Here is a 14,615-nt window from a genome sequence, read left to right as displayed (position 1 = left end):
TGGACTTTTAACCACTGAATGTAATTTATTTTTATGTTGTTGTTGTTTTTCTTCTTCAGTGCACCTCATTGTTTTAGGTACAACAAAGAACCAAAGACACACAATATGACAATTATTAAAGCCAAATAGTGTTCTCTAGCTTTCTCCCACTCAGCCCACATGCAGACACTTTTAGCTTTCTTTGTGAAACTCCAGATCTTGACCTGAGAGGGAGGAGCATCTCATTTCCTTAGGCGTGTGTGTTAGCCCAACTTGGAGCATATTGATCCGGAGGAGTTCATTTCTATGGTAACCCAGCTCCATAATTTCACATTTACAGGAGGCGGTGGAACAAGGCTTTTTGCTGTTATCATAACTCGCTTGAATGGGCTTTTGCATAGGCCGATGCAGTGATTAAAATTAGCAATACAACACAAAACGTCTGTGGGAAAGGATCGATACGGAGCCGTGCAGTTGTTCAGAGAATAGATGGAATGTTATAAATTGACTGTACAAATTTGACAAAGAATTAATTTTAGTAGCAGTAGGATTTCTGTTCATTCATGTGTGTATCTAATTGTGCTTTTGTTAAAATAGGTAACACTTCCTCACAGCAGTTTTACACATACAGATATGCAGCTCTAAACACAGGGAGGGTTGAAAAATGCAATAACTAAATTATTTAAATATATATAAATTACAATTAATGCATTTAAGTATATGAATTAACTAACAATGTATACATTCTAAATTAAATATGTTATAATATAGGAGAACGAATATCATTACCCAATTAGAGAGTATACTTATTTATGCATCAATGTCCTGTGTTACATTTTAAAGAGTTTATATTACACTATTTCCTGATCTATGTTAAAATATAATGTTTCCTCTTCACAAACAACCTGAAGTGGTGTTTTGTTTCATTCACACATGTTTAACACCTAAAGAAACAGTTTGGAATTTTGGACATAGGACCTCATTTCCTAATTAGCCAGAGTGTTGGAGACGTGTGGAGACACTTTTTTAAATATTCCATCCAGTCCTTGTATTTGCAGAGATTGCTGGTGCTAGGCTAGTGCATGTCAATGGCCATAGTTATCCTGCCACTTACTCACTCCACAAAGCACCCGAAGCAAATCAATTATAATGCCAGACTATCGATGTAAATGTCTGTGTTGATAGAATAGTGTTTGAAATAAAACTAACCTTGTATCGCATGAATTGTCGCATGCTGAGGGACTATTTTCTCATATGTCAGTCCAACGCTGTCAAGCTTTCTATCAGGAAATACAACTCGCTGCTTCTGCTCAGACATAAATCCTTCAAATGCAAGGTTGGTTTTACTTTTAAAATTATTCTATCGACACAGACATTTATATCGACAGTTTGGCGTAATAACTGTTTTCCTTAAGTAACTGTTTTTAGTGGCAGGCTAACTATGGCCATTAACATGCACTAGCCTAGCACCAGCGACCTCTGCAAATACAAGGACTGGATGGAATATTTTAAAAAGGGTCTCCATACGTCTTCAACACTCTGGCTCACTAGGAAACGAGGTCCTATGTCCAAAATTACAAACTGTCCATTTAAACACATAAGCCCTGTATACTTAGGCTGAGTTCTTCTCTCAAACAGAAAAGACTTAGTTCCACCTTGTGATGACATGTGCCATTACAGGAAGTTCTCCATACACCTACACTAGAATCATTTAGAAGATTTCAACCCTGGAACTGCCAAATCTCTGCTGAACTAAAGGTAAAAGATAGCTGCTAACTTGAAAACTACCACACTAGAGAATTTTGATTTAGGGGGATGCAGACTGCCTAATAATCCAGGATTACTCAAACATGTGCTGATGAAACAAAACACAACTCCAGGCATGTTTTTGAGGAGTTAACAACATTTTAACATGACTTAAAGCTCAATAGTCAATTATGCTCAGTATTAGTTACAATAACTGGAACAGGTTTTAGCTACAGTATTGGTACCACTGAGGTAGTTGCATCTTGGTGCTTTCTTGTGTTTCAAGTGCCTCTGCACTTTGATGTGTATATATGGATTAACTAAATTATGAAACGACATGGAGAGATGAGCAGCTAATTGCCCATGTAACTAACCCAGACCTGCCCCCCCTTTCATCCCCCAAACCCCCACCCCAAGCTTCACTCATGAGCCCCACATTTAGCTTTGGTGCGGTCATTATCCACCGGGCCGGTCCCCATCAGCTGCGCCGGCTCGTAGCGTACATGCTAATATGAAGAGGCAGGCTTCAAAGTTCCCCGCCTTCCCTCGAGAGATCCATGAATTATTCCCATTGCTCCTTCTATCCTAGCGCCAACATTCCACAGTGGCTAAATATGCAAGGAAAAAAAGTCAAATATGGCCGTTGTCAGCCACTCGTAGTTAAAACCCATGATACACTTTCAATTACCGAGTCTAAATCTCTTCAACAAGGCGTCCTTATGTGCAGTTTATCGGCCTGAAGCAGTGACTGGAGAGATGCTTCATAGTCATTACCCCCCTACTTGTACTACTCTACCTCACACGTCGCTTTTATTAACACACGATATAGGCGAAAAATAAGCATGTGCAAATATATAAACAATTAACTTTCTCATTTGCACATTGTTGTTGGCCATGCATCACCAGTGCAGTGGAGGGCGCCGTTCAAAGTGGGCTAAGTACTGTGTATGAGGCTCAAGCAGCCCAGCGGGGGACACTCATTGACTTTATGGAATATTACTTTCTCTCCTTCCTTCCCCGTTACCATGGCAGCCGCTATAAAAAGATTTCCTCCTCATGGCCGTTATTTGATTTCCCCTCCCGCACCCGCCGAGGAAGAGCCCTTATTGATTTTCATTTCTCATATGTTTTGAGTGCAGAGAAAAGAATTAACATAGCGTGAAGTACTTACAGTAACACCGAGGGGGAGCCGTGCACATGTGGCAGTGGTCATGTTAGAGGGGCCATTTTACAATGAGCACATCGTATTGTGTATCACTGTGTATGTCCCATTATATTGATGTACTAAGTGATATCTTGTCATTTTTAACTTGTACCTTAGTGGGATTAAGTAGAACACAGCAAACAGTGGTGTGTTAAACTGACTCTCACAGAATCAATTTTAACATTTTCTCAGGGTTTATATGAGTCCAATCTGTTAATTGAGTTAATTTAACATTTTTGGAAGTGTAAAACTTTTTTGAGTTATCCCGATTTAGCTAAACAACAAACAGAGGTGCTTTATTTTTACAAATTATTTTAGTTAATTTAAGATGAAATTATGTACAAAACTGGTTCTAACTGGTCTGGAGTTTGAAGTAGTGGGTGGGAGGTGCCAAACATTAAGGGAACTTTAATTAATACTAGGGGAACATTAATTAACTTCAACCATATCAACTCAAATAAGCAACTAACCTTAAACCCCCATTTAACTTTCAAATAGTTTGAATAACACTTTTTGTGTTAAAAACAACTCTGAAATATTTTACCCTGAAATTGTATCCCTCCAGTTTTTGCTGTGAAGCATCAGTAGCAAATAGGCCATGAAGTACTTGTCGAAGTGTCTTATAGAAAGAGTCGAGTGAAAGCAAATTTGGATCATGTTTTAAAGAACCATGCAAAAATATTTTTGATGCAGGATTCACTATCTGCTTGTTTCCATGGAGATGTTATTCCTTTGCCCGGAATGGTCACAAGAATATCTTAAAACTTATCTGTCTGTCCTAGGAGACAAGCACTGTGCCAAATTACAAGTCAGATCTGTGAGAGGGGAGCCCTCTCCCAGTTTTAAAGAGTTATTTTAGCAATTAAAACTCCAGTAATTGAATAAATGCATGGTAGATCAATTTAATGTCAAACTGTGGAGTATTCCAAGCAAGCAAATGGCCGACCATCCAACAAAAAAGGTTACATAGTGCACCTTTAATGAAGTGCAATGAATGTTTCATGTTATTACTGGAAAAATATGAGAACTGTGCTTTCTGAATAGAGTAAGGCCATTTAATGTTTTATATCAAGTTGTTAAAGTCTTTGTTTGTGTTTCAGGGTTGTAAAGGAGCATCTGGGGGAACAGGAGGTGGTCATCTCCTTGACGATAGACTCAGTGGAGGAGGAGGACATGGGCAACTACTCCTGCTATGTGGAAAATGCCAACGGTCGGCGACACGGCACCGTGCAAATCCTAAGACAGAGTAAGACCTCTTTCACCACTCACCATCTCAGCCAAAATTATGGCTCAAACTTTCACACATTCCACTCCATATACTCTGTAGCTGCCATTTTATGTCTTCATTAAAACTATGTGAAAGATCAAATATTCAAGGCTCCATCAGCCCATCACTCAAGTGGGAATACGGCTCCGTGGATGTCTAGGGAGAACATAAACAGTTTCTTCAAAAACATTTGCATCTATGTTTCTGATCTTGGCTTAAGTTTGTTGAACCAACTGCAGCAATACATGTAAACGATGTTATATAATTTATTAGGAAAAACAAGTGTTGAACACCAACATTTGATTCAGTTGTGAAATATTATTATGGGTCATATCCTCATTTATCGTGACTATTTTATCATTATTGTTTTGGAAGTTTCTACTTCCTGTAGCCTTCATCAGAAGCATCTGACGACATTGTGATGTATCTTGTTGACTGCTTAAATTGTTTTGCCAAACAGTAGGAAAGCTTCTACAAATCAAACACTCCTGTACGACAAAAGAAATGCTGTAAAAAAGGCAGAATGGACCTTCACCACATATATTTAACAATGGCCTTGTGTGCATCTTTAATAGTGCACTAGTTTTTCAAATTTGTATTTGAAAGAATCAGAATTTTGTTTAACATTGAAAGCACTTCCCACACATATTCTTGAGTTTTTGAAAGAGACCCTGATCTCAAAAGGTGGACAGGGCTGAGACGAGACCACATCTGCTGCTCATAAAAGAGTTAGATTAGCTTTAGCAGATGAATATGGTAGTCCTAGCGTTGTTTGAAAATAAATGCACATTTTATTATAAACCATAAATGATTAGGTTTAGATTCACCTAAAAACAGATTTGAAATTGATGGCAACAAAATGGAGAAATGTTCAGCTCACACAGAACCAAATTTGCAGAAATGTAAAACCTTGAGCCATGCTTGAGCCAACTTTTCAAAGTGTTTTTGTGAGAGCCCAGTTTTGTCATCTCGAAGGCCACATCTCAAATAGTGCCGAGCTCACCTGTAAAAGTAAATGGGACATCTTCACAGCTTTTGTTTTGTGCTTGTTTGGCAGTCTCTTGTGCACTTTTCTCCACATTTCTTCTTCTTATTTGTCTAAAACTGTTTGCACACACTGGCTGTCACCCTTAAAGACTCACAATTTGATGGCTCTTTAAACACCAAATTGGTCTTTTTGCGTCCCACGATCGGCCAGCCGTTTTTGCCTACTACAATTACAATTCTCCAGTGCTCGTGTGTCTGTCAGTGAGCTTTAATCTACGCCTCAGTAAACTGCTTCTGTGGACTCGTGTGTGAGTGAGTGTGTGAGGAGCTCTCCATTTATTTCAAAGCTGAAGCTCAAGCTGAAGTCCGCTTCAAGATACTTCAAGTACAAACGCCGTCTTCCTCTCCAACGATAGTCTAATGTTTATTTCATGTATCTCTTTCCCAGAATGCATCAGTGGACAGTTGTATGGCCTGCAGCAGATCTGTGGCAGTCTCTGCAGGCCTCCCCTCTTCATATGGAAAAGAGGAATGCTGACAGGGAAAAGGGGGGAGTGAGACTGGAGGCTTAGGCTAGCATTTTTTATTTCAACATATTATTCATATAGTAATCTGTATGTATAGTATATGATTTGTTACTTGAGTAGAAGTAACAGTAAGTGCTATTTCTGAAACAACATCAAACTTTTTGAGTGCATCTACTAACCACTATTTGCTAAACTACTATTGTGACTTTTCTTTAATGACCACAATAATAAAAATAACAACTACAGTATTGTTTAGTTTTTTTAAATTCAGTGTATTTTTAGAGCCCAAAATCACAATCGCAGTTGCCTCTTAGGGCCTAACAACAACATCACTGATTTAACCAAGATAAAGTTAGAAAATCCAACAGTGAATTCGGCATAATGTCCAGTCTTATGTATTTGAAAATAGACCGAAGAGTATACAGCGTGGCGATGCAGATAATCTAATAATGCAGTGCTTGCATACACGTTGTCATGGTAACAGCTGAGCGTTGCAGCCCTCAGTGACAGATATATAAGGTGAGCTGTTCAAGCAGAGCCAGTCAGGTAAATGCCGCTTTAATACACAACATAAGTCATCCTTCCTTGAGCTGTGTCTCTGGGGCGATCTAGATGAGATAATAGAGAAGAAGAATGGAGGCGGGAGGGGAGAGAGAGAGCTAATACTTTACACAGAAGGAGTGAGATAAGTACTACAGTTTTAAATACAATCTAATCCTAAAAGTGTCCCAGTGTGGACTGCAGCCAAAGTGTGGAGCTGTGTCACTGCTGCTCTGCTCCAAAAGAAATCAAGCCAGTTTCTCATTATCTCTGGTTTTCTTATATAGACCTTCTTCTCCCTAAACTTGTTTTAAACCTGGTCTATTCAAGGTTATTACAGCTCTCCTACTTTCTCTGTTTAATCTAATATTATAAAGCTGGTAAAAGTGCTTGCTTGTTACATATTGGATGCCTCCTGTATGTTTTCTAAGTATAAAAAACACATTTGTGTAAATACAGCAGTAGTATTTAATGGTGTATTTGTGTGAAGAAAACATCAATAACAGAATTTTGCATACTATGTCATCTTACAGTGTATTTGTTTTGGTTGTATTGGACATTACAACATCCAGACTAGTTAAAAAAAGAAAAGTGGAGCCATTATTTGTCATCAGTCCTTTTTCTTGTCAGCTGAAAGGACTTTAAAACATAACTTTAAGACAGGCAAGTTTGTTGAGCCAGTCCCTAGCAAATAATGATACGAATCAGTAATCATGAGTTCGGATATTTCTTTCAAAAACTGTAAATTTCCTTTAGAGTTTTACAGGCCCCTGCGCTAAACCTAAAATTGTCACGTCATCAGATTCTGGATCGTGATAATCTATTGCTATAGCCCTCAGGTTATGCAAGGCAGTGTACCGAAACTAAACTGAAATTTGTACACAAGGTTGCATCATTTATTTTTACGTTTAAACTTCTGCAGCGAGCCATAATGTATTATTTATTTAGTCAGTGTTTTGTTTCTGTGAGCTCCAGTTGAAACTTACTGTTGCTTTGCCTGTGTGTTTCAGCAGAGTTGATGTACACGGTAGAGCTGGCAGGAGGTCTGGGAGCTATTCTTCTCCTTCTCATCTTCCTCATCTCCCTCTACAAGTGCTACAAGATCGAGCTCATGCTATGCTACAGGAGACACTTCGGCAGCGAGGATCTTGATGGAGGTAACGAAGGACCCTCTCCCTGTTTTGTCATTCTAACCTGTGTGTTTTCTTATTCAAAAAAGCTCATAAAGACTGGGTTAGTTGATTTATCTTCTCAATCCTCCATCGATGCGGTTATAGGGCTACACAGGTGACAGTGGACCATTTTTCTGTCTCTTCATTCTCCCCTTCTGGTTTGTAGCAGTGGTGGCATGTGTGATTGTGTAGGTGCAGTGGGCGCATAGGGAAGAGCCAAGACAGATTTTCAATTTGTTTCCCATTTAAAAAGAGATCAGTCTCAATACGTCACCCGATGATGTGTCCACCTTTCTCTGGTGTAGGGCCAAGAAGCAGTGTACAGAGACTTGTGAGGTTTAAAGCAACTTCCCTATTTAAGACACAAGAACTCTTACTCTTTTAGTTCACTGTGATAACACTACTTCTTTTGGAATACAACTACAAAACAGATAGAACATATGATAACACTAAAGTTTAGGAACCATGTATTAATAGCCAGCTAATGGTAAAATGCAAGTACACTTAAGTAGGCCTGTAAGTACTTTCAATGCATTTTTATCTAAGTCCATATTTTGCAAGTACTAAGCCATTAACCATTTTCTCCCCATTAAAGTAGTGGGGATTACTATAGATGTTTTCATACATACACTGAAATCTTAAAGGTTATATTTAAAAAAAATGACTCTTGTTATTTTTAAGCCATGTTATGATGTTACCTCTTCAAAAACATACCTGGACTTATGTTTTGTTTCTGTTATCAGTCTGTCTACATCTCCAAAGCTCAAAATGCTCTGTTCCACCTTATGATGTCATGAAGAGGTGGTTTTCAAGTTAGAGTTACCTATAATCTTTAGTTCAGTAGAGATTGGCAATTACAGGGCTAAAATTTTGTAATTGATCCTAGTGAGGGTGTATGGAGTTTAAAAACACAGTGGAGCACTTCCTGTATTACCACATGACATCACAAGGTGGAACAGAGTGTTTTCTGCCTGAGAGAAGAACTCATCCTAAATATGCAGAGTTTGTGTGAATGAAACAAAACACAACTCTGGTTGTTTTTGATGAGGGAACAACATTATAACAGATCAGAATATAGCTTAATATGAAACTCTTTAATAAGCATTAATAAATGATACATTTCAACTGATAGCTAAGTAACAGTTAATTAACAGTCAATTACCACTTGATTGGTGATAAACATGTGGTCCCTAAACTAAAGTGTTACTGAAAATATATTTCAAATGCTGGCTTTATTTAATTGTATCTTAAAGGTGTAAATAAGTCACATTTTTATATAGCTCCATTTCACCTTCAAGGTACTCAAAGCGCTTCACAACAAGGAACACACACATACACCATCATACACCAGTGTACGCAGACACTGGGGGGGCGAGGTGGGTTAAGTGTCTTGCCCAAGGACACAATGACAGCATTCATCTGTGGAAGCTGGAATCAGCCAACATGTGGGTCAGTGGATTTGACTGCTCAACCAATGATGTGTATGTTGAGAGTGGGGTTCAAACCACCAACTTTCGGATCAGTGGACAAACGCTCTACCAACTGTGTACTATGTATTTTTCTGGTGGAGGACCTTACACCAGTATAGCTTCATGGAGATGATGCTTTACCTGTAATGCTCCAAGGATGGCATGAAGAGAAGCATATGATATTAAAGGACCAAGTTAGAGGTCAGATCTGTGACAGGCAAGCCCAGCTCATTCACAGAAAAAATGCTTGTTAGGTATTTTTATCAGTAAACACCAGAAATTAAGTAAAGATTTAACACAGACTGTGGAACATTGCAGGCAAATGTATGCTACTACTAATATAATCTACTATCAAGATTGTTCATATTAATAGACTCTGATTGATTTAATTAGTTAATTTTCCATTACAGTGACAGAGAACTATTTTGGATTAGCAAAACGTGTAATAGGACTTCTAACTCTTTACTGAAAATCATTGCACCTCTTTAATTTAAGGCCATCAGGTACAAATCAATATCCCTATTCCCCGAATGCAAGCAACTTCTTTTTTCCTGAGCTGAACAGATAGATAGAGAAGAGCCAAATGTGCACCTCCTCCGTGTCCTGCAGCCCGGGCATCACAGTATCGTCCAGGCAGGTTAGGTGAGCGCAAAAGGAAAGCCTCTAAGCCTCGTTCTCACCTCTGTTGTTTTGGTCTGGAAGGTTTTCTGTCTATCACATTCACAAAAGCCTCAAAGGTCCATAGTTAGTTCCTTAACCAGCCTCCACAGTCTCCATAGATATGGGAAAAACAAACAGGTTATTTCACACAATCAAACTGATACTTTGCAGTGACGTCATGCTGGGGCTGTTCTACATGTATTTCTATGGTAGAATGTTCTGAGGTTACCACACATTAGCAAACAGTGTGAAAAAGGTTTTAAGATTATCTGTAAACCCAAGAAAAAAACAAACAAACAAACAGGATTTATGGAACAAAATGGATTTGTTCGTGGTCCTGTTTAGTTGTTTGAGGTGAGAGTGACTAACTGAAAAACTGTTGGCTAATGCCTGCGAGCTTGTGACTGTGATGTTATGTGCAAGATACTTGTTTAACAGCACAAATCAGCTCAACTGTTGTAGTTTTCACTAAGTTAGTTATTTATGGTCAGATTGTGATCAACTAAAGCTCAGATTTAAGTCTAACAAAGCCTCAGACAAAGCAGAGCCTGAAGTTTATATTTTACCCTAAGGGAATGTTGATGTTCAGCTGCAAATTACCAATAGTGCCTTACCTGTGTCCTTTAAACTGCACATGCTGCACTTTTTAGTTGTTTAAAATCCCATGATATGATGCTAAAAACTAAAAAGCTCAAACACCAAAAAGTTTCAAATCTGCTCAGTGCGTCAGCCAGTTAGCCAATTGGGCAAACTTTCCTGTGTATAATATGTCTGGCTCTCTTTTTCTAGTTCGATTCAGCTCTGTCATCTCCACGAAAATTGTCTGGAGCTTATTTTTGAATCTTGTTTCTTTCTACAATAGTATGAATTATCTATTACAGACTGTTTTGTTGACTTCCCCATGATTAAGTCACACAATCTGGGACAGTCAGAGAGAAATGTTTGATTCCCAGACTGAGCTATGGAGCTTAATTTGCAGAGCCTGGTTTGTTGCTAATTTAAAGGTTTTATTTGATGTGTTCGGATCGTACTGAGCACTTCCGTGGCCCTTCCACTTTTCAAACTTGCTCCTGTTTCTTTTTGTCTGGCCCATTTTTGGCTAATAACAAGGACCTGAAGATGTCACCACTGCTGCTCCGTTGTCTGTTCCCATTCTCCTCTGGGAAATCAGTCAGAAGTGGAGAAAGCAGGTTTTGGATATTTTTGTATTTGTAATAAGTGCATCAAATAAAACACCATCATGTCCCTCAGAGTTACTGTTGTTCATTCTGGATTTCACAATGTTCAAAATACAGAATACATGGACTTACTTGACATACTTACATTTTTGTTTGCATAATATTAAATCTGTATATTTGGATGTCTGTGTCAGCCTTGTCACTAAGGAAGAAGAGGGACTGTTGTCTAGAATAGTGGTCCCCAACCTTTTTTACTTTTAAGGACCTGTACATAATATCTGAGGGCTGGTGTAAGTGGGCAGGGCCAGTAAAACAAAAAAAAATTGATAAAACCCTAATCCTAATCTGATATAGGTTTTAATGGGTCTGAATACACATGTATGCTGTTTACCAGATTAACTGAAACTATATTTTCAGAATAAATCTTGGGTGACAATGAAAAAGAAAAAATACATTTAAAGACTGATAATATCTGGGGCCTGGTTCCAGATGGTTTGGGGACTTTTCTAGATTAGAAAATGGCTAAAGAGCCATTTTTAGTGGTTGCACAAAGATGACAAAATCTGACAAAACTATTGTTTGTTTTTAGAAGCACTCTTTTATTTTGAACCACAAATAGGCTACATAATTATCCTGACATCAGCAAAAAGGATGTGTGCATGTTTTGTTTCTTTTCAAGTGCAACTGTTTGTTCATGAAGCAGAGAAGAACAAGTTGTGGAAATACAATTTGCTATGAAACCATGACATTTAAGCACGTTTCAGATTTACTTTTCACTTTATTTTGTAGATAACAAAGACTATGATGCATACTTGTCCTACACCAAAGTGGATCCGGACCAGTGGAGCCAGGAGACCCGAGAGGAGGAGCGCTTTGCTCTGGAAATCCTTCCAGATGTTCTGGAGAAGCATTATGGATACAAACTCTTCATTCCAGATCGAGATCTCATTCCAACAGGAAGTAAGTCAAACCAGGCTCTCTTTACTCATGTTTTTACCAACTGGCTGCACATCTGTTACATGTTTTGTGAAGTGTTATTCATTGTCACCGTCTTGTGTTTCATGTTTTCTGCGATAAAATTATTTTAATTTAGAGGTGAAACAGCAGTGAATTTTCAAATATATACAAGACCATTCATAGTGGATGGTGTCATGGTATATTGAATATATATATTCTTGGCTGTGCATTCATAAATTCCATCTGAACATCCCCTGATGCGCGCTCCTCTGTTAAGCTGTCTGTCAGTGGCACAGCGGTACATTGCTCTAGTTAGAAGCTGCGCAGTGTTTGTACTCAGGGCTTCATGAGGAACAGATAAAACTCAAACACACACATCCGACTTGGGTCCAGACAGAATTAAACATCAGTATGAAAAGTGAGGAGCCTCTGAGCCCCGCCGACTGAGCTGCCGACTTCCTTTAATCAAAAGAAAATTGCCGCTAGCGTCAGTGCCAAGCCAGAATCATTGTAGATGAATGTCCAATCAGAGGAACATGGTATCTGATTAATCATACTTGAGATAAGAAACGGGCTGAGGGAGGAGATGTGTTTCACCACGGTGTTGTCTGTTTGTGTGTGCAGTCTTCCTCCTGTGACTTCACTGTCTAAATGTTTATGTCTTAGGTCTCACCAATGAGCATTACCCGGATGACACCCGGCTCTTTGGAGGTACTTGTCCCCAGTCTTTTTCCTCTTGTATCAGCTGCTGTCATTTCTGCTCCTCTCTCTGGAGATCAGCTTAAAACACATTGAAAGCGCTTTTTTTTTTTTTGGTCATTTGGATTTCAGAGTATCTCAGCTGTCAAATTTCAAGTTAAAATAATTCCCATTCATTACTGTTCTATAGTGGTGACCCCAAGGTCATAGAAGTGACAGCAGAGCCATTTCCTGTCAGTGTTCTGTGTTGTGTGTGTACATGTCCTCATCTGTGCCAATGTGGATGTTACTCTTAAACAGCTGTTACTGAATATACTCCTGGTTTGGTCCAGTAATTGTTGTAAAATTCTAGACAGAAGGCAAATAAATCCCTGAGTCATGCAGTGGGCAGTGCTGCAGTTTTTACTTTGTGGGCTACAATAATGTACTCTTCTGATTTCTTCAACATATTATCTAATACACTATGTTCTGTCTTTATCTCTTCATTGCTTCAGCATACATTGAGGACGTAGCTCGATGCGTAGACCAGAGCAAGCGACTCATTATAGTCATGACCCCAAACTACGTGGTGCGTCGAGGCTGGAGCATCTTTGAGCTGGAGACTCGGCTCAGAAACATGTTAGTGACCGGAGAGATTAAGGTCATACTGATCGAGTGTGCTGAGCTCAGAGGCATCATGAACTATCAAGAGGTGGAGGCGCTCAAACACACCATCAAAACCCTCACTGTCATCAAGTGGCACGGCCCCAAGAGCAACAAGCTCAACTCCAAGTTCTGGAAGCAGCTGCAGTACGAGATGCCCTTCCGGCGCACAGAGCCCATGCTGAGTCACGAGCCGGCTCTAGACGTGAGCGAGCAGGGCCCCTTCGGAGAGCTGCAGACAGTCTCCGCCATCTCCATGGCAGCTGCCACATCCACAGCCATGGCCACGGCCCACCCAGAGCTGCGCTCGTCCTTCCACAACACCTACCACACCACCATGCGGCAGAAACACTACTACCGCAGTTATGAGTTTGACATTCCCCCTGGAGGCACCCTGCCACCCCTGTCCTCTCTGGGGAACCAGCACACCTACTGCAACATCCCACTCACACTGCTCAATGGACAGCGGCCTCCAGGAAAGAGTCGAGAGCACAGCCTGGAGGAGGCCCACGCCAACAACGCCATGCTCCCTCTGCTGCCACGAGAAACCAGCATCTCCAGTGTCATCTGGTAGAAGCGCGAGTGTCTGCAGACAGCTCAGAGGTCCTCGGTCTGACCAGGAGAGCTGTCACAGACCGTATTACTCACATGAAATGATCCTTGGGATCCAGAGGGTGCAGTCTGCTGGGACTGACTGGGAAACAACAGTTTTGGATGTGTCTTTTCTATGTGGACCACACCTGTGCAGCAGGTGGATTTTTCTATGTGGAATTACAGGAAACACTGTTTGATCCAACAGTGAATCACAGACATGTAAGGAAATGAAAGTACTCAATGGCATTTGTGCACACTAATATAATCCATCTCCTCGTGCATACACTCAACTAAAGGAAAACAGGGTCCTGTACATATATTTCAATTTATTTGTAGCATCAGTGTTTTCCTATTTGTCCTTTCATTTGTCTTTCGTTTTAGTCACATTTGTTGCCTTCACAACTGTAGGACTTTGCTTTATCTTGTTACTCAGAATTGTATATTTTTTACAGTCATTTTTTAGCTGTTCATTTTTTAAGTCACACACGAACATGTATTTTTGGGGGTATTTTCTTTTTTTACATTGTGTAGTTTACATGAACTTTAACACCTTCAGAATTGCCTGGACAATACTCGTGAAAGGTGTATGTTGTTTCAAATAATTCTCTCTTTAAAAAAAAATCATAGAATATGCAAAAAGACGGAGGAGCGGGCCGAGTGTATCAGAGTGGACCCAGGTGGAGCGGTTGGGAGGCAGTGCTAGTCCTCTCCAATCACACAGACTCACAAATCTCTCTCTAAAGCTTCATATTTTCTATTGAAATAAACAGCCTTGCTGTTTTAGAGTGATAGTGAAATGCCTCACCTTAAAAGAAATCTGTAGATTATTTTAAAAAGAAGTCTATTTTTATAATGGAAAAGAGTTTGCTTGAGAAGTCATACTTATTTGCGTTTCATTGATCATCAAAGGGGTTTGTGTATGTGTAATGCTGGTTGGTTTTGTACACTTGCAATGTGATTTTGGTTTGTTCGGACATTAAGGTGGTTTTTGAGA

The 14,615-nt window shown here is 39.6% G+C and overlaps 1 protein-coding gene across 1 annotated transcript in view; it reads left to right on the top strand.

Annotated features, from left to right (window-relative positions):
* The window catches only part of il1rapl1a (interleukin 1 receptor accessory protein-like 1a), a 146,080-nt gene extending 132,479 nt beyond the window's left edge, over window positions 1-13,601 (top strand). The window contains exons 7-11 of the mRNA XM_055149585.1: window positions 4,030-4,175; window positions 7,261-7,407; window positions 11,519-11,689; window positions 12,353-12,397; window positions 12,880-13,601. Coding sequence (XP_055005560.1) covers window positions 4,030-4,175; window positions 7,261-7,407; window positions 11,519-11,689; window positions 12,353-12,397; window positions 12,880-13,601 — 1,231 coding nt within the window. The remainder of the gene's footprint in view (window positions 1-4,029; window positions 4,176-7,260; window positions 7,408-11,518; window positions 11,690-12,352; window positions 12,398-12,879) is intronic.
* Window positions 13,602-14,615: the final 1,014 nt, after the last annotated feature.

The sequence above is a fragment of the Boleophthalmus pectinirostris genome, unplaced genomic scaffold (assembly GCF_026225935.1).
Source record: "Boleophthalmus pectinirostris isolate CB_2022bp ecotype Guang Dong unplaced genomic scaffold, ASM2622593v1 HiC_scaffold_1, whole genome shotgun sequence".
In the NCBI taxonomy this organism is placed as follows: domain Eukaryota; kingdom Metazoa; phylum Chordata; class Actinopteri; order Gobiiformes; family Gobiidae; genus Boleophthalmus; species Boleophthalmus pectinirostris.
This window is presented reverse-complemented; position numbering and strand designations above follow the sequence as displayed.